The 19,524-nt window shown below is 35.7% G+C and overlaps 1 protein-coding gene across 1 annotated transcript; it reads right to left on the reverse strand.

The window, feature by feature from the left end:
• Positions 1-610: 610 nt before the first annotated feature.
• Positions 611-19,076, reverse strand: ZNF804B (zinc finger protein 804B). The gene is made up of 3 exons (XM_036010268.1): positions 18,846-19,076; positions 11,744-11,874; positions 611-6,289 (listed from the first exon to the last, which is right to left on the reverse strand). Exons 1-3 carry the CDS (start codon positions 19,074-19,076, stop codon positions 2,659-2,661), a joined length of 3,993 nt encoding a protein of 1,330 aa, XP_035866161.1. The 3' UTR covers positions 611-2,658.
• Between the last annotated feature and the right edge of the window lie 448 nt (positions 19,077-19,524).

Raw genomic sequence — 19,524 nt, forward strand, 5'->3', positions numbered from 1 at the left:
ATTAATAGGAACCTAAACCATAAAACTCCTAGAAGAAAAAGTTGGTAGTGAACTCTTTGACATTGCTCTTAGCAGTATTTTTTCAATGTATCTGCTCAGGCAAAGGAAACAAAAGTAAAAAAAAATGTACAAGTGGGATGATGTCAAACTAAAAAGGTTTTCACAGCAAAAGAAATCATTAAAAAATGAAAAGACAATCTACTGAATGGAAGAAGATATTTGTCAATGAGACACCTGATCAGGGGTTAATATCTAGAACATATAAGGAATTCATACAACTTGATACCAAAATTACAAAAAAATCTCATTTAAAAATGGGCAGAGGATCTAAACAGACATTTCTCCAAAGAGGACATACAGATGGCCAATCCACATATGAAAAGATGTTCAACATCACTAATCATCAGGGAAATGCAAATCAAAACCTCGGTGAAGTATTACCTCACATCTGTCAGAATAGCTGTCATCAGTAAATCGACAAGCAACAAGTGTTGTTGGGGATTGGGAGAAAAGAAAACCTTCATGAACTGTTAGCAGAATTGGTGCAGCCACTATGGAAAACTTCAGAAAATAAAAAATAGAACTGTCAACAAAATTTTACTTCAAGGTAATTAGTTAAAGAAACCCAAAACACTCACTTAAAAGGATATATGCACTGCTATGTTTATTTTAGCATTATTTACAATGGCCAACATAGAGGCAACTTAAGTATCCACTGATAGATAAATGAATAAAGAGGAGGTGGTACATATATACAATGAAATAGAACTCAACCGTGAAAACTTAAGGAATCTTACCATTTGAGACCACATGGGGTGGGCCTAGAGGGTATTATGCTAAGTAAAATAAGTCAAACAGAAAAAGACAAAAACCATATGATTTCACTTAGATGTGCAGTCTAAAAAAAATAACAATAAATGAACAAAAGAAACAGGAACAAAGTCATAGATACAAATTGATGGTTGCCAGATATGAGGAAGCTGGGTGAAAAAGGGAAAGAGGTTACGAGATACAAATTGCCAGTCATAAAAACAGTCACAGGCTGAAAAGCACAGCATAGGGAATGTGGTCAATAATATAGTACTAACTATGTGTGGTGTCAGATGGACTAGATTTAGTGGGGTGAGCACTTCATAAGGTACACAAATACAATCACTATGTTGCACACCTATGTTGAAACTAATATAATATTGTATGTCAATGCTAATTAAAAATAAATGGTAAAAATAAACAAAATATCTATCTAGAAAAAACACAACAGTGAAGAGTAAATGAAATAATGTGGGTGAAGTGCTTCGCCTGACTCCCTTGGCATATGGTAGAACTTCAGTAAGTGCAGCTCTCCTCCTGGGAAAGCTAAGGTTGAATAAAGTGCCCTCGTATCTCCAGTGGTGGGAGAGTTTGCATCATAATACACAGTGGGGGATGACTGACCACCTGCATTTCTGTTTAATTTTCTCTGAAACCCATGTTTATGGGGAATGTACAGTCACACAAGTTTTTCTTTCATTTTAAGAATATAAAGTAATAAAGCAAACTGGAGGACCAGTCAGAAATATAAATGTAAAAAATACAAATTCTGTGGGCCAGAAAGCATTTGGAACAAATATTTAAAACCATTTGCAAAATTACATGAATGGTGTTTTATTCATCATCATTCGCTGTATTTTATAAATATCTAGTGTAATTGAATAAAATACACCAAGTACTTTTTAACATTTTCCCAGTAAATATCACATAAAAATTCTGACATTTCCAAACTGTTATGTCTCCACTTATACATTGGCTGGACACAGTAAGATTTCTGAGAAGAATAAAGAAAACATACTATTTAGTCCCTTTAATCTTTGAAAGACTGACCAATGTATTCAAAATGTTATTCTGAGTATATTTTATTTTGTATTGTCAAATACTAATGATAGTTTTTATATGTTTTCTTATACAAAAGTTAAACACTTTTAATTTTATGTCAGTGATTCTTACAATTACAAAATTCTCTTTACATAGATGTGTGTGAAATAAAGATAACCCAATTTTTCACAGAAACTCAATACTACAAGTATAATCTGTGTAAAGGTCGCTTTTCATTGAAGGGTAGTTTTTTCCCTCAATCAGAACTTCTTGCTATCTCTTATTTTCTATGAAAATATAGATTATATTGATTGAAACAAATTACATAGACTGAAAGCTAGTTAATAGTTAACTATAAAACATTATTTTTAATAATTAATTCATTTTACTGACCTTTTATTATTATCTGGTGAATAAAATCAAATGTGCATTCATTCATTCAGTCACTCAACAAACACCTAGAACATACAGCATTATATTCCATTTGATTAATATTAATGATCTGCTTGAATGTTTTCTGTTATTATTTCATAATACTATGTGAGAATTCATCTAAAAGGGATTTTTAACAGTTTCCCCTCTCCCTTTCCATAAAATAGTTTTAAATTTGTCCTATTATTTTTTCAAGTTACAAGAAATTCTTAAAATGCTCCTATTTCAATATTGGCCATTCACTTCATATTTGTATATTGGTTACATTTTGAATTGGCACCAATATTTAAATCTGATAATAATCAGAACACTTACATCATTTGGTAGGTAGTGACAATTTGTTTTATTTATCCCCAACAGAGGCTTTAACACTTATTACTTTGAGGATGCTGACACATTTAAGGCCTCTTTCACTCCATTTAACTGTTGCATCTGACTGGAGCAAGAATGATGGCAAAGATCTTGACCTTGAAACACTGGTTGAATTAAAGGATTCAGGTGGATGATAGAAGCTGTGGCTGGGTTTAAGTGAGGGCCAAACAACGTGGGGATGAAAGCTGCAGGGGCCAGGGGCTGAAGTGCTATATGAGATGGGTGGAAGGGGGTAGCAGTAACTAAATGCAGGGGACCACCCGCCATAAAAGTGGGGTGTGCAGGGATGAGGGCTGGAGTCAGTGGTGAAAATGCAAATGGAGAAAAATGTGGCTGTGAAAGAGGATGTAGGTGAGCTATAGGGAGTGGACTACTCGGGGGGTTAATGGAGGCAGAAACAGCGAAATGCTGCAGGAACGTGTGGTGGATGGTGGTGAAAGAAGCGTGCTGGTGAGCTGGGACTGTCTGCACAGGCGATCCCGCAGGGAAGGCCGCTGGCCCCGCAGCGGGCAGCACTCGGAGGTGCTTTGACAGGAGCTGTTTCTGCATATGCTGCTGGGCTTGGAGCTGAAGGAGCTTATATTTATCTATTTCATCAGGAGAAAATGTTACTGGCTGTTGAATTAAAGGGGGAGAGAGAGATTTAGGACACAATTCTAATTCATCTGCTACTTTGTCATTCTTCTGCATAGTTCTGTCATAGTAAGAGTCTGTATTCCCCTCGGCATGATTCACATGCATGCTTGCATCCTGCATGTTTGGATTTACTCGGTCCTCTTTGGTCTCTGTTGAATCAGTAACACCAGTGTATCTATTGGGTGGAAAAGCACCAGGGAAATCATTTGGCACTGGGTCACAGCGTTGAATGAAAGGTTGGACTTCACTTGTTAATGGTTTTGAGTGTTCTTTTGTTGGGTTCTTTTTCATGTTTGGTGGCAGAGATTCTGCTACTATGTGAATTATACCTTTAGAAAGATGGTTATCACAATCAGTGTCTACTAAAACAGTAAAATTATTTGTCTGTGAACTGTTGACTTTGTCTTTCTCAATAGTTCTTTGCATTGCATTGCTTCTGTCATTATTTCTTTTACTCGGGGTTTGTATTTCTTCAGACAAAGGCAATGCTGGTCTGTTACAGCCTGGTGGTGTGAATTGAATTGTGCATTGGATTTCTGAATGAGCTTCTGATTCATTTTTACAAGTGTTTGAAGAGGCCTCAAAATTAGTTGATTGTTCCTGACACTTCTTGGCTTGAACTCTTTCTAAAAGGCATTTGGCTGTCACAGAGTTCTTCCCTCCCGTGATGTTTAACTCTGAGTTGCTGGGACAGTTCCTTAGAAGACAGCTGATATTCCCAGAGTGACACTGCGTGGGTTTTATGTTTCCCAGGTCACAAACATAAGGGCTGTGCAAAGACTGTTGACTTCTTTCACTTTTATTTACGTAATAAATTCTCTTTCTTGAGTAAGGGCCCAATTGGCTGTGCTGAGGTCCCCGGAAAGCAGGTGGCTTTCCACTATTCCCAGGATGGAAAACCGAAGAGCTGGTATCACAATGGGTGACTCTTCTGGATATGGGCCCCAAAGATTGTTGTTGATTTTTGCCTAGTTTACATCTTTCTCTGCAGTGACCATGTCTATGTTTTGAGTACTTTTTATTTTTAAACGATTCCCACAACCTGCAGTTCCGGTCTCTCTGTGTTTCAGACTGAAGACAGTCACTGTTCACTACCTCCCCAGACAAACACAGGCAGCTGTGCTTTCGGCATTTCTCTTTGAGCCTTTTAGCTGAGTTGTGTTCTCTTTTACAAAAGTACAGTAGATTACCTCTGCCATTGCTGCTGGACCTCTGACTTGAACAAGTACTGGGTGTTCTGTCAGGCGATGTGTCGGAAGGACTAGAACATGCATCTAGAGACAACTTTGGAGGACTTCTTTTGTAACTTCTGTTTCTACACCCAGACGCTCTGTTGGTCATACTGACATGGTTACTATTCAAAACCACACTGAAGTCCTGCCCATGGTCACTCCGACCCCTTACTGTGTAAGGACTAGAATTCCAGCTGAATTGACTTCCATCTTCAAAATCTGAATGAGGATCACAGGGAATCAGTTTATGCTTTTTAGTCCTAGGGATGTAAGGAGTAAAGGACAGGCCCTCATTTACATCATTTAGAACTACCCTTCGGCAGCTTTGCCAATGGGCCCTCACAGGTTCCTTAAGCTTGTTATCACTATTGTTTCCTACACAATTCTTTAGAGAGATATCAAGGTAAGCAGGCACTTCAGGATTTTTCATTTCTAAATCACTTGTACTAATATTGTGTTCACTTATGTTTGGCTCAGAATCATTGTATCCCAAATTATGTTTTCTCTGGAAATTTTCCCAATCTGGATTAGCTATTGTCTTTGGTTTCGGAGATTGATTATCTTCTTGGATCCAATTTTCTTGGTCTTTGATTAAACCTGAGACTTGGCTCTCTATTTTAGTCTTCATTTCTAAGGGCTCCTTAATCAATTTCGTTTTTAAGTCCTCTGGATCATGGCTATGCTTTGCGTTCCGGGAAATCTTAAAATCAAAATATAATGGGTTGCAGCCATAAGAGATACAGGGCTCTGTTTTGGTAAAGAGCAGAAGCTCTGTAGGCCACTGGAGAGTGGTGTGGCCATCCTTGCTTTGCACATGGAGATAAGGCAATGGTTTGGACTTCACATCACGTGAACATGCTTCTCTTATGAGCCTTTGCACATTTTTGCTAACTCTTTCTGTTCCATCTAAGTATTTTTCTCTCTTCTCCTTTCTGAAGTTGGAAACCTGATGCACTGGATCATTTTGCTCACTTGGCTCTAGTGATGGAAACTCATCCAGACATTCAAATACCCTGGCATCACTGTGCTTGTAAATGTTTGGTAGGCTGGAGGAAGCATATGCTTGGCATGCATGATTAATGCAGCTTTCTGAAAGGTTCTTCAATGTATTTCTAGTTTCTTTTTCTCTACTGGAATGAGTAAAATCCACCTCTGAAAGATGCATGTTAGATTTAGAGAAAGAAGAATGAATGCCAACCGAATCTTGTAAGGTTTCAACAGAGTCATTTTTGTCTCCCCAAATTTGAGAACTTATGGAGACACTATTGTGTAAAACACTCCCCAGAGGGCTTGATGAGATGTTTATATCTTCTTCCTTAGGGAGGCGGGTCCCCTCATTTGCAAACTTGCAGCACTTGCATTGCTCCACAGTTCGTTTTGTTTTATAGATGGGTGACTTGTTACAATCATGAGTTTCTTCTGTGTTCTCACTAAAAACTGATGCTGAAGATTCTAATTTTACATGTACTTTTTTGGAAAAAGAAAAGGATACTCCTGTCCGGTGATTTGCATTACTGAGATCTGAAGATATTTGTGGCACCCGCTTCCCAAACAAATAAAGTCTGTCCGTTTGTAACTGGTGTCGACTCTGCGTGGTAGACCGCTGTTTCTCGGAAATGCTCCTGGGGAGGTTCTTGCCTTTAAGCAAAAGAGCACTCTTCACACATGATGCTTTTCTGCCATTCTTAACTGGGAAAATTCCTTGCTGGAGTTGCTTTTCTATGGCTACCCTGGGGGCTTTGTATGCTGGTCCATTTCCAGAAACACTGTAAATACAATAAATATCAAAATGATTACGACATTAAATCTTATCCATATGTGAATATTTCATAGTGTTTCTATGGGGGGTCATCCAACTGCTTATAAACTCTGTCTACTGTGATATGACCATTTCACTGCACTTAAAACTCAGTAGGTCTGTGTTTCAAAGTGGCTATTTCAAATTGCAGCATTTAAGTGTATTCTTGTGAAATTAGCAAAAGGCAATAGCAGGTGAATATTTATGCTAGGCTGCCAAAGAAAATAATGTACTGCATTTATGCCACAATATATGTCTTCTAGAGCATATCAGTTTTTGTAATAAAGATTTAATATTCCTTCACAAAGAGTTTTCCCATGAGTACTTTCAGATTAAATAAGAAATTAAATGGAGTTAAGTCACTTCCAAAGTATAAAAATATACTTTGGATATTTTATTTTTTTGTATAAATTCTATCATTTTATAATTTTTGTTTTCTCTGATATTTTGTTCCAATGCTTTGTTTTAAAACTCTTTCATGTTAACTTCCTTGTAAATTGGAGTGGTTAGTTCTCCCTTTATAGCTTCTCACTATTTTGACTAATTGTGATAAATGTAAGTAACACATATTTATAAGCCATTTCAATACCTTCAATTATCTTGAAGTCTTTTATTTTGCTTCTTACTCACCAAAATATTTTCTTTCTACTTTATGTGTGTGTATGTGTGTGTGTGAGTATGTGTATAATCTTTTAGTGGCTTTAAAAAGATTATTTTTACTGAGCTTAATTAGTAATTCAACCAGAAATTGGGAAACATATATACATATATATGTGTGTGTGTGTATATGATAAAACTCTTAAAAGTATCTCATTGGGGTGCTACCTGTAAAATCTCTACTACAGAATAAGGCCTTACTGGGGGGCAGGCAATACAAATCGCAGCAATTATCCAGTTGTTTGTTTTGAGATTTCTTCTTTCTTTTCCTTTTTCTTTTTCACCCGTTCCAATACGTGTGTGTGTTGGCTTTTTCTATTTTAGAATTTTACTTCATTTTTATTCAGTCATTGGCTGCTGAAGCATACAATACTGAAACAGGTGGTGTCTTTTCTGCATGTAGTTAAATTCTAATGGAGAGGAGAGCTTTCTGAGCTTTTAGTCTGAGAAATTCTTTCTTATTGCCTTCACTTATAAGTATTTGGCCAACGAGCATAGAGCTCTAGAGTCACCGCTATTTTGTCCACCAAATTTCATGTGCTTTGCTTCATTTTCTTTACATGTTTAACATTGCAGACATTTAATTAGCCTCCTTTTAATCATCCCTAAAATAAATCTGCTTAAGCATTTGTATGATTTTATATTTTTTCATTTTCATTACTCTATTTTATTATATTTATTATAGACTATATTTTATCATGTTTATTGCATATAAGTTATATATCTATAACATTTTGCAAAATCATAGTTAACAGATTGATTTCTTTTGCTTAAGTTTTGCAAGTACTTCTGAGCACTTGCAATTTAACTTTATTTAGCTCGGACATTTCTCATATATTTCTGATTATTGGGTCTTGCTTGTCCTGTTTTATTTTTGTCCTGGAATTTACATGTTAAATGTATTGGCTCTCTCGAATATATGTTTTAGGTCTTATTATTTATTTCAGTAGTCCAGTGTCTTTGCCTTTTTCTCTAGTTCAGAAAGAATTTCTCATTTTTAATTTCTATTTTACTGATTCAATTTTTTTACAATGTCCAATCTGTTGTTTACTACATCTATGTAACTTTTTGATTGTTACATAAACAATAATTTCAGCCACCATTCAGTCTCTAAAAATTTCAGATTGTCCTCTCTTCATAAATTCATGACTATAGGTTTAAAGTTATACTGTTACCTTGAATCTTGTGGAAACTAAAATGAAAGATTGTATAAAACTATATTATTTTCCTTACAGTTACTATTTCATAATGAAAAGTTTCCTTTTATTCATCACATTAATCTTCTGTTTTGATTCTTTTAAAAAATGTCCTTTGGAGAGGGTATTTATGCCTGTTTACCATAAGGAATGAAGAGGGACCTTCTAAGATGTATGAGTTATTGATATGACTTCCAAATATAAAGGAAAGAGGAAGCATAGAGGTTTACTTAATTATTGGTCTTTTCAAGTGCTTGCAGTGTGGGGATGGAGGATGAGGTGCAGAAACATCTGCAGCTCTGATTGTTGCCTCAGTGCCAAAGTACTCTTTTCCGTATCTGCAGCTGCTCTTTGGATTGAGTAGGAGCTATATTTCTGTGTTAAGTTACCTTCTCCAGGAACTTCATTCAATCCAGTATTAGCTGCACTAGACTTAGCAGAAATTATTCCAAAAGCCTGGTGTATAAATATTATCATTCTACTCCTCCTGATTCCATTATGATGCACATATTTTACTATTTTTATATTCTCTCACTTTATTTTTTCCTTAATAATATTTTTACTTATTAGGCTGGTACTGTTTTGTGCATTTTCTTGCTTTGACTTATGTTAGTTTAAATGCTCTTTTCTATATTGCTATTTTATTTTACCATTTATCTCTCTAATGTGCAAGCTTCTTCCTGTTATATACTTTTAAACATTTTAAAGCTCTTTGCTCTTACTGTTTTTGTATTATGCTTTGCTTTACTTGTCCTTAATTTTTGTGCTTACTTTACAAGCCGATGTACATTTATCATATTTTCTCACAAGTTTTAACATTTTATTATTAACTTTTTTTTACCTTTTATTTTTCTGCTTTAAACTTTTGACCTCATTGCTTTATGAACTTTACAAGCTGATGTACATTTATTATATTTTCTCACAAGTTTTAACATTTTATTAACTTTTTTACCTTTTATTTTTCTGCTTTAAACTTTTGACCTCATTGCTTTATGAACTTGAATTTCCTTATCTTAAATCTATCTTATTTTTATTATTTTGGAAAATTCTAATTTTTTACCTTTGTGATGTTTTAAATAATATTTTAATACAAGTTTATGACTTATAACCAAAGGTTTAATTTTTATTGTTATATCCTTATTTATGATTCAGTCCCTCCTCTAGAACTTTTCAGTTTCTGTGTTGTTTACCTAATTATTTTCATGTTATCTATATCATCCTACTCAGAAGCTCTCATTATGAGAGTAAAGGACAAAGAAAGGTGTCCAGAGAAGGAGTCATACAGTTGATTTATTTTTTATTTCATTTCTTACTTTCATTTGTCAATTCAGCTGCCAAAATAAAATATTTAATTATGCTATTAAGTGAATTCCCTTAGGCCATGAGACAGCTTAAGCAGAGAGAAAAATTGTGGAGGCAGATGGTGGGTAGTAAAAAATAAATTAATTAGTTTTCTTAGTCCCAAGTTCTGTAGATGAAACACCTATTGTTTTTCTAACAATATGAGCAGGTGGGGACCTAGAAAGCCTACCTGCTCTCTAGAGGATATGCTTAGGTTTGTATTTGTGTAGTTAATAAGATTTCCAAAGGGACAGCTAACCCCAATAGGGTCAATTTTTAAATTATTTTTAATTTGGAAGACACTTAATGAGTAGTGTTGCAAACTTAGAACTTTTAAACAAAAGCACCATCACCATTACTTTCATTATTATGAACACTCCTCTGATCCTTTATCCCAAAAGAAAACATGGAATGAGTTGAGTCAAAATGTAGAAGTGTGACTACTTTCATAATAAAGAAATATAACCAAAATTATGTTTATTAAGGCTACTTGGATTTTCTGTTTTATACCCTTAAGGGACCTCTCTAATAAGTGTCTCTCTATAGTGAGACTTGTTCTTTTTTTTAATAATCTGACTTATGGTACCTCATAAGCAATCACCCAGGAATTAACATGTAACCTAGATTTTTTTTCTTGCAAGCTACCATTATAACATTAGGTATTATTTCTAAGCTCTGTTTTGACAAGGACTGTCTAATATCTTACTTACAGCGGTTTTGAATAACATATGTTAAGATCCTCAGTGTGTTTTAGAGAAAAAGCTCAGCACCAAATGTGCGTTCTGTTTCTGGAACCTCATAGCGGGCATCTTTGTAGTAACCTCCCCTCTGGATATGTGGTTTCCAACCTTCATTTTTCCTTCTTACAAAATTCCTCACTTATTTTTAACATAATTATATTTTATGTATTCCCATAATTTAAATTATTCTAAGATAAATCATGTACAAATACATGTATATATGAAAGATTAATTCTAAAAATAAATATCTTTACAATAAAAACTGAGGGTCTAATAGTTTATGGTTACAATTGAGTCATTCACTTTCACACTCATTGTATATTGCTTTTTAAATTAATTTTTGGGGGTGACAATGGTTGATAAAACTACATAGGTTTAAAGTGTACAATTCTACAAAACATCATCTGTATGTTGTATTGTGTGTTCACCACCCAAAGTCAAGTCTCCTTCCATCACCATTTACATCTTTCTTCACCCTCTCCAACCTCCCCTACCCGCTTTTCCCTCTGGCGATCACCACACAGTAGACACTGTCTATGATGGCTTTGTTTGTTTGTTTGTTTTTGCTTAATCCCTTCACCTTTTTTCATCCAATCCCTGACTCTTCCTTCCCTCTGCTCTCTGTCTGTTTTTTGTATCTTTGAGTTTATTTCTATTTTGTTTGTTTATTTTGTTTGTTTATTTTGTTCATCAGATTCCACATATAAGTGAAATCACATGGTGTTCTTCTTTCTTTGCCTTATTTCACTTAACATATACATTGATTTTTACTTAAAAAACAGAGGCTTAAATTCTGGCACAAAGCTATAAATTTCACAATTCACCAGGTTGCTGTCAACTACCTTAATTAGCTACATTGGTGTTCTACATTATGATTCATAACACAAGTCAAAATTTGCAAATTTAATTGAATTTTAGGTAACAAGCTCATTACTTTGAGACATTCAGCAGTTCCAAACTATGTAAAACTTATTTTTCAACTGTGAGAATGTGTTAGTGTATCCTTGCTATAATTATCAATTTAAATGGTAAGACTAATTATATCTTATTTGTCCAGATAATGATAATGTCATTTATTCTAGATTTAGGTATATACAGGGAATGTACAAAAGATTTGTTTCCTCTCAAGAAAAAGATGCATTGTTATTTATGGTTTTTAAAACTGTTCCACAAAACTTAATTATTTAAATGCTATATAGGTCCATTTGAATCAAGTGAATATAATACATGTTAGTATATTAGAATCATTTTTTGGATCATTTCATTGAAGAGCACATTAAATTAATGCTATTAGGAACAGAAAGATATCAGATGCCAAAGTAATTAATTTATGAACCTTTAACTGTTAGGAACATTTGCCCTCAGACATGTCTGTTGATTATGTGTAATTTGTTTATGCTGTTACAACAAGTCAAGTGAATTTATCACTGAAATTTCCTCGGAGGTTGAAAAGAGTTTCGAACAATCTGAGGTACCTCTAATTCTTACCATTCAGTCCGTTGCCTTAACTCAGCTAGCTCATGAAGTCGTTTAAGTGCTTTTTCTTGTTTCTTCTCATCTTTCCATGACTTGGAAGCTACATTTCGAGCAAATTCCCGTTGCTTTAATTCTTTTAATCTCTGTGGATGAAGGACAAAAATAGAAAGAATGCTATAAATAAATAGTGCATTATTTTCCTTCCACAATGCTCCATACTAAGTTTTGTGCTGTGTGCAGAGGTGACTTTCTGGATAGGGAGAGTAAAAGCATCTTCTCCCTCAACACTGTTCTTGGTTCCAAGGTAAATTCCGTTTTCAGCTGGATTGTCTATCAAAGCTTGTCATGATCACTATGGAAATGTGCTACAAAGCTGTACCCAGTCCTTGCTAGGCCCACCCTGGCTACATAACTGCAGTAATATGTGTGCTTGTGAAAAATATAAATGGGAAAAATGAGCACTATGTGAGTGGGTGTGAAGGGAGAGGAGATTATGTGATGTACTTCCCTCCACTCACTACCCCCCACCCTCTCACGTGTAAAAGATACTCTTATTCATGAAAACTGATGCTGTTAAGTATGTGGGTGAAGTGAGCTTGTTTTAGTAAAGAGCATCTGTTACTGTGAAAGATTTGGTTCAAAGCTCTGAAGGTGATTCCCAACTCATTTTTTTACCTGGTGGAAATATTTATCCAATGCAGGTTTCTATATTGTATCCAGGAGGACAAAAAAATGGGTAAGGGGTTTAAAATCGGGATAAAGGGTTGGCCTTCCTTGATTTAAATTAACCTACCCCTTTTTAAATTAATCTTAGCTTACATGCAAATTTGATTATACTCATCATGTGTTTGGATTTCTACTTCAGAATCTGCCAGTAAGTACCTCTAATGATGTTGGGCAAGTTGAGAAACAGCCACCAATGAGTATCTTGAATAAAGTTTGGGGCTTACTCCTGAACTGGGAGTGTATGTAAAGATTTGCCTCTCTTAGTCCACACAAAGTGATGTTAAACTGCCTGACATGTGTATCCATTTAATTTACATCCCAAATCAACTATAAAAGATGTTTCCCAGGAGTGGCAAAGCCACAGAGCTATCAAGTGAGGTATTAACGCTGCAGTAGAGTATATCTCACCCACAGAGGAAGGGACGAGACCTTTAATGATCATTAGCTTCACCGAAGAGAACATGCTGGTGGGAGTCGGTGGCCAGACAGTGCGTGTAGGCTAAGCATCTGAAGGAGGAGGTGGGCCAGCCTTTCAAAAAGAATATTCTGAGCACAAAGAACAAGAGTTTCCCAGAACTAGAAAGAGCCACATGGAGAAAGTGAAGTCAATATGAATTCAATTTTTGGCAAAAACTTCAGAACATTCTGAGAAGTAGAAAATTTCAAGAAATAAAATTATGGCTCTTAGGTTATCAGGAAACAGAAAGATCAACAGTTCTCTGAAGTTGATAAACAGGGAGTCGAAGCCTTAAAGGATGGCCTTGGTCAGAAGACAGAAAAGGGCTTATAAATTCCCCACTCCTGCTTAGCTCCCTCCTCACACTTCCTGAAACTCCAAGGGCATCTAGTTCTTGGAGTAAAGTCCTATTTTTTGAACAATAACAATGACCTTTTGGGAAATTTCCTACATAATTTAAAAACCCACATAAATGCAGTTCAACTGTGTAAAAGAGAAATGTCTACTCGGTAAAGAGAAGAGGGTCTTTTTAAAACTCTCAGTTACTACTGAATACAAAATACTCTGTACTATATTAATTTACTACTTGATATTATAAGGGAATAAAATCTGAATAGCCTATGAGAGGAAATTAATTAATTTACTCTCGACATCTGATACCTGACTCACTGGAATCTTATTTCAGACTTCCAGGTATACCCGTTCCTTTCATCAGCCTCCCAGATGTCGGGACTGTACCTCTACCTCTGAGTTACAGACATGATTGAGAATTCCGTCTCATTCATCCAACAACAAATATTCTTAACTTCTACTAGGTAATGAAGATGTAGCAATTTAAAAATCAGGTATATTCTCTTTTAGGGAGACAGACAGGTGAACAAATATCTGTCTGATAGCGCTGACTTTTTGATCAGGATTGAACACCAGATACTTTGCATATACAGAAAGTTAAAGGCAGGCTTGGGGGTGAGGATGAAGATTTGTTGCATTGAGGAAGTCGGCAAAGTTAAAATGCTTCCAAGAATTACACTGAAATCTGGAAGCGGAGGTTTTATTTAGAGACATCTAGCAGATTTGGCTTAAGGGAATGCTGAACGCTCCAGACTGCACAGAGCGGGGAAACAGAGACCTGTGGACAGATCCCCTTAACTTCAGCAGACTAATTAGTAGTGCATGTGCATGAGCAAATTGCTCCAGGCCTAGAAAAGCACCAGCTGAAAAATTTAAAAGCAAGAATGCCTCGCATTCATATATGGTCAGGAATAATGCCATTTCTTACCAATAAAATTGGAAAAACTCACGGGACATTGAGTATAGAACTCAGGGAGGCCCTGCTTCAGTAAAGGATAATTAACCGTAGATTGAGTACTACTTTGGATTTGCCTAACAAGTCATAAAAACAAGGATGAATTTGATTCTAAGTAGCTTAGCTGTGTATCTGAGCCTAATTCAAAAATATTCATAGAAATACAAAAGTAGTCAACAAAAACAAGGAAAAATCAATATAATATAATATCCAGTCAGAGATTATTAGGAATGTAAAGAACCAGGAAAACACAGCCAAAATCAGCATCATCATCATCATCAACCAATCAAGGCCAGTACAGAACTGATATAGATGCTAAAATGGACAAGAAAGTAAGTTAAAGCAGTCACAACTATATACCACATGCTTTTCTAGGCCTGGAGCAAATTACACACACGTGCACTACTAATTAGTCTGCTGAAGTTAAGGGGATCTGTCCCCAGACCTCTGTTTTTCCCCCTGTGTGTAGTCTTGAGCCTCAGCATTCCCTTAAGCTAAATCTATGGCTAGATGTCTCTAAACAATACCTCTGCTTTCAGATTTCAGTGTAATTCTTTTTTTTAAGATTTTATTTATTTATTTTTAGAGAGGGAAGGGAAGGAGATAGAGAGGGAGAGAGGAGCATCAATGTGTGGTTGCTGGGGGTCATGGCCTGCAACCCAGGTATATACCCTGACTGGGAATCGAACCTGCGACACTTTGGTTTGCAGCCCGAGCTCAATCCACTGAACTATGCCAGCCAGGGTTTCAGTGTAATTCTTGAAAGCATTTTAACTTTGCTGACATTCTCAATGCAACAAATCTTGACCCTCACCCCCAAGCCTGCCTTTAAAAAATAGAAATGAGATGGTGACCTACTGGACAAATGTAATTAAAGCCTTTGAAAAGGGGGAAGGGGACTTTTTCAGCTATAATAAGTGAAAAGTTTTCAAATTTTCTGAAAACTCTATACCCCCAGATCTCTCAACAAACCTCAAGCAAAATAAACATGAAGAAAACCACATCCAAATCTTTTCATAATCACATTTTTCAAAATTAGGGAAAAAAGTGAAACTTTAAAGAATACCCAGAAACTACATTACTTCTGTAGAGAAAACAAAATAGTAAGATGGCAGAAAAATTCTCACTGGAAACAGTTCAAGTGAGAATACAATGAAGCAACATCTTTAATTTTCTAAAACCATGTTTTAGACTTGTCAAAATAAAATTTCATACCCAGTGAAATATCTTTTAAAAAAGAAAGTGTCAGACAAAGACATCAGACATGGAAAGGTGAAAGAATTCAACAGCAGCATATCCACATGTAAGAAACATTAAAAAATATTATTGGGCAAAAAAAGAAGATAATACCAGATTGAAATACATGTCTATACAAAGTAGGATGAACACCAGAACTTTTAACTACAGGATATATAAGGCACATTTCTTATTATTTATATGTATTAGTACTGCTTCAGCAAAAACAATAGCTATGCTTTTGGGGTTTGTAACAAATTTTTATGTAAAATGTTTGACAATGACAGCAAAAAGTTCAGGGGGAAGAAATAACAGATAAATGTGAAAGGTATTATTCTATACAGGAAATGGTACATTAACAATTGATAATGATAAGTTAAAGAAGTGTATTAGACTTCCTATAACAGCCATTAAAATAATAAAACAAAGTGTTTAGCCAATAGAACAACAAAGGAGATGAAAGAAAATCATTATATTTACTCAGTCCAAAAGAAGGCAGAAAAAAGTAAAAAGGAAGTTAAAATACATGGGACAATTTTACAACCTATAACCAGATAACTAAAATCTAAACATGTCACAAGTCAAATCAAATGTAAATGGTCTAAATACTGGAATTAAAACATAGATAAGTCAGTTTGCATTAATAAAGCAAGTTCTAACCATATGTTGACTTCACAAACAAACTTTAAAAATAAAGACAATAGATTAACAGAAAAGGATGTAAGGAGATTACAAATGTGGCCCTTTTGGAAAAGGTTATACTAGATGATCATGCCTATTATAAAGGATCCTTCCAAGAGCTGATTTGCCTAATGAAAAGAGGATTGTTTGACCCTGGACAGATAAGGAGAACTTCTAAGAATCTAGAGTTCAAATTTTGCCAAATTCATATTTTAGCTTGGGTTTCCTCAAGTGTCTACTTTTTTTTCTTGATCTAACAAAAATACACTTATTTAAGTAATGCCACGTACTATAATTATAAGTAATCTTACTCAGTGTAAACAAAACAGTAGACCAGTTAGAAAAAAATCAAAGTTCTTCAAGGGTACATAGTAAATCGATCAGCTCTTATTGAGAACAATGCAAGACAAATATATTTCAATAAAAATCACAACCTAACATGTTTATAAAAAATTTAGAGAACTTGGAGGAAGGAAGACAGTAGTACCTAGCAACAGGGGGAATAAAACAAAGCATCTCATTTCCATAAGTGTTTGGAAGGCGGAGAACACTGTGTAGGTTTTAAGAGAAGGATTCTAAAATCAGCCAGGCTGAATTTGTACCTTGTCTTTGACATTCACTAGTGTTGAGACTGAGAAAAGTTCTCAGTCTCCCCTAACTTCAGCTTACACATTTTTAATTTTACGAACTATCAGTGTTTACCATGTAGAGTTCTTGAAATTATTTGCACTGGGAAAGGTAAAACGCTGTGCACAGCACCTGATATACAGCAAATGCTCAGTGAGCAGGAACTGTTACCACTTTTAGAGGGACGGTACAAATTTATGGAACTTTGCGAAGCAGGATGAATAGGAGCTCTTTTTAAGCGGCAATGGGAGCCATTAGGGCCACTTCATTCATATTCTTACTGAAAGTAGAGGATATGAGTGGTTTTCATCTGGACATCTGGACAATTTTACAAAGCTGAAAAATGTAGTATTTTCTAAAGGAGAAGACAGAAAAAGGAAGCATTTTGGATGCATGACTCATTCTTGCCCAGAAAAATTTATATTGTTTAATTGAATCATTTGTAATTTCTGTAAGTTTAAAATCATATGTCACTACTGAAGAAAATTATAAAATTTGGATTCAAGTATGATTTGTTACAGATCTTCTTTGCTGTATCTGATTGGAAGCTTGCCCTTGGGTATTAATATTGTACTATCCAAAATGGATATCAGTCAGAAAAGAGAGACTAATATTTCCTAGAGAGAAATAGGAAACATCTAGGTCATGTCCTTGCATTTTTTTAAAGGCATTTGAAAGAGAAATGGCAGAGCAGATGTTCTGGTCCTGAGGAGAGGCTCCTGTGCTCTTTGCCAAGATCAAAAGCAATGCAGTACTGGGCTGATGCAGCGGCCAAACTTTCACAATGAATTTTATCCTCTCTCAGCCAATAAACAAAAGACAGCTTATGGAGATATATTTGCTAAAATACATTTATGGAATATTTGTAATTTAATTTTCTTCTCATTAATTTTAAAAGCACACTCTGAGTAATTTTTATTCCCCTATCTGCCAACAAGAATGCTTGTCCCTTGCATTGCAAGCAGATTTCAGCTGTGAATAAATAAATGAAGAGGAAAAAATTGATCAGGTCGGTGGGTCTCTGTGTGTTCCTGATATTACTGCTTACCAGTTAGACCATGTACGTGAACATCTGCCCACTCCAGTGACCACTCCCTGTTCAAGTTCACTGAAGCTGAACACGTGTGAAATGAACCTACTCAAGCATAGCTGTCTTTCCTCCCTTAAGCAGAGTAACACCTTTCATCCTGTACTTTCTTTTTTTTAAAGATTCTATTTATTTATTTTTAGAGAGGGAAGGGAGGGAGAAAGAGAGAGAGAGAAACATCAATGTGCAGTTGCTGGGGGTTATGGCCGGCAACCCAGGCATGTACCCTGGCTGGGAATCGAACCTGCGACACTTTGGTTTGCAGCCCGTGCTCAATCCACTGAGCTACGCCAGCCAGGGATCCATCCTGTACTTTCATCCATAGATCCCAGGGGACTTTCACAGGCATTAAGGGTTTTCACCACAGCACAGCAAAACCCTAATGCAAAAGGTCAAAATGATTAACCCTGTTTTAGAGATGAAGAAACAAACACTTAGAAGGTTAAATGACTTGATCTACACCAAAGGAGAGAGGAAGAACTGTGGCTCGAAACAGAAAGCCTAGTATTTATGAGAGTAAGGCAGATTAAGAAAATTTTTTTATTAAATGCTTTGGCAGACATGTGCATCTCCTTAACAATGATCTAGAATGGCAGAGGGTATAATGTAGACAATGTGATCAAAATATGAGAATTAAATGACATAAAAAGTCTTCATTATTTCTCAGAAAAATGCTCTATATTGAAGTAGGATTAGTTGTTTTTCTGCTATTTTGCATGTCATTATCTTTTATGTGATCTGGTAGCTATACAAACATAGATAATGAAATGAACTAAAATATTGTTTAAAAATCTCCCATCTTAGACACTACAGTGAGAGCTACTAACAAGGATGATTTCACCTGATGTTCTAGAATCAAAGCATCTGAGATTTTCCCTCATGGGATTCCTTGCTCCAAATACCAATTATGCCACAAGCAGGCTAAGAATGAGTAAGGAGAAATGATACTCTGCCTCCATCTTCTTCTTCATAAGTGCTAAGTTAAATATTTTACGACTGAATCTGGACAATTCTCACTTGTGCTGAAATATAAATTGCGGGGCTCTAATTCTAATTGCTCTGAGCAGCCCGCTGTGCTGTGACAATCAGGACTCAGGGCAATTTTGTCAGGCTCATTTCTGGACCCCATCATGGGCTGAGTCCAATGTTTAGGAGAAACACAATCCAGCCCGAAGACTCCACTGCCTCGGCACTGGTTTGGTACTCTTTCTAGAATGTAGCCCATTCTAGAAATGTGGTTCATGTAAAAGAAATTTCTTCATAACCCAACTAGTTTGGGGCCACCTCCATAGCTGTGGGTGGGGCATATATTCAGGTGCTTAAGGTATGTGCCTGAGCCTCCGCTCCCAAGGCCCAAGACCCCCTGAGAAGTCCTCAAATGGCAAATGGACAGCTCTAGTGTTCCCACGACTTCTCAGGAGTTACCCAAACCCTTCCATCCTTTAGCTATTATGGTCAGGATTTAAGTCAACTGCAATACCAGACACAAACCTTTATTTGGTTAAACTGCAAGATTTATTTATTTTATGCACCAGGGCATGACCAAAGCTAAAATCTGTAGTGCCCTGAAAAGCTATATTACATCAGGTAAGAATATAGCTCATACTATATTAAAATCAATATCTCTAATGGCTGCTGTTGTGAAAAGATTAACAGTTACAAAGAAAGTCCTT

Source organism: Phyllostomus discolor, chromosome 10, assembly GCF_004126475.2.
Source record: "Phyllostomus discolor isolate MPI-MPIP mPhyDis1 chromosome 10, mPhyDis1.pri.v3, whole genome shotgun sequence".
Classification (NCBI taxonomy): Eukaryota; Metazoa; Chordata; class Mammalia; order Chiroptera; family Phyllostomidae; genus Phyllostomus; species Phyllostomus discolor.

Bases quoted from the DNA above. Each gene is read 5' to 3' on its own strand.
- ZNF804B (XM_036010268.1), bottom strand. From the start codon at position 19,076: ATGGGCTACATTCTAGAAAGAGTACCAAACCAGTGCCGAGGCAGTGGA. The intron at 11,875-18,845 runs GTAAAATATTTA...CTTCATCCACAG, and splicing joins AGAATTGTCCAGATTCAGTC to AGATTAAAAGAATTAAAGCA. The intron at 6,290-11,743 runs GTAAGAATTAGA...TTGTATTTACAG, and splicing joins TTAAGGCAACGGACTGAATG to TGTTTCTGGAAATGGACCAG.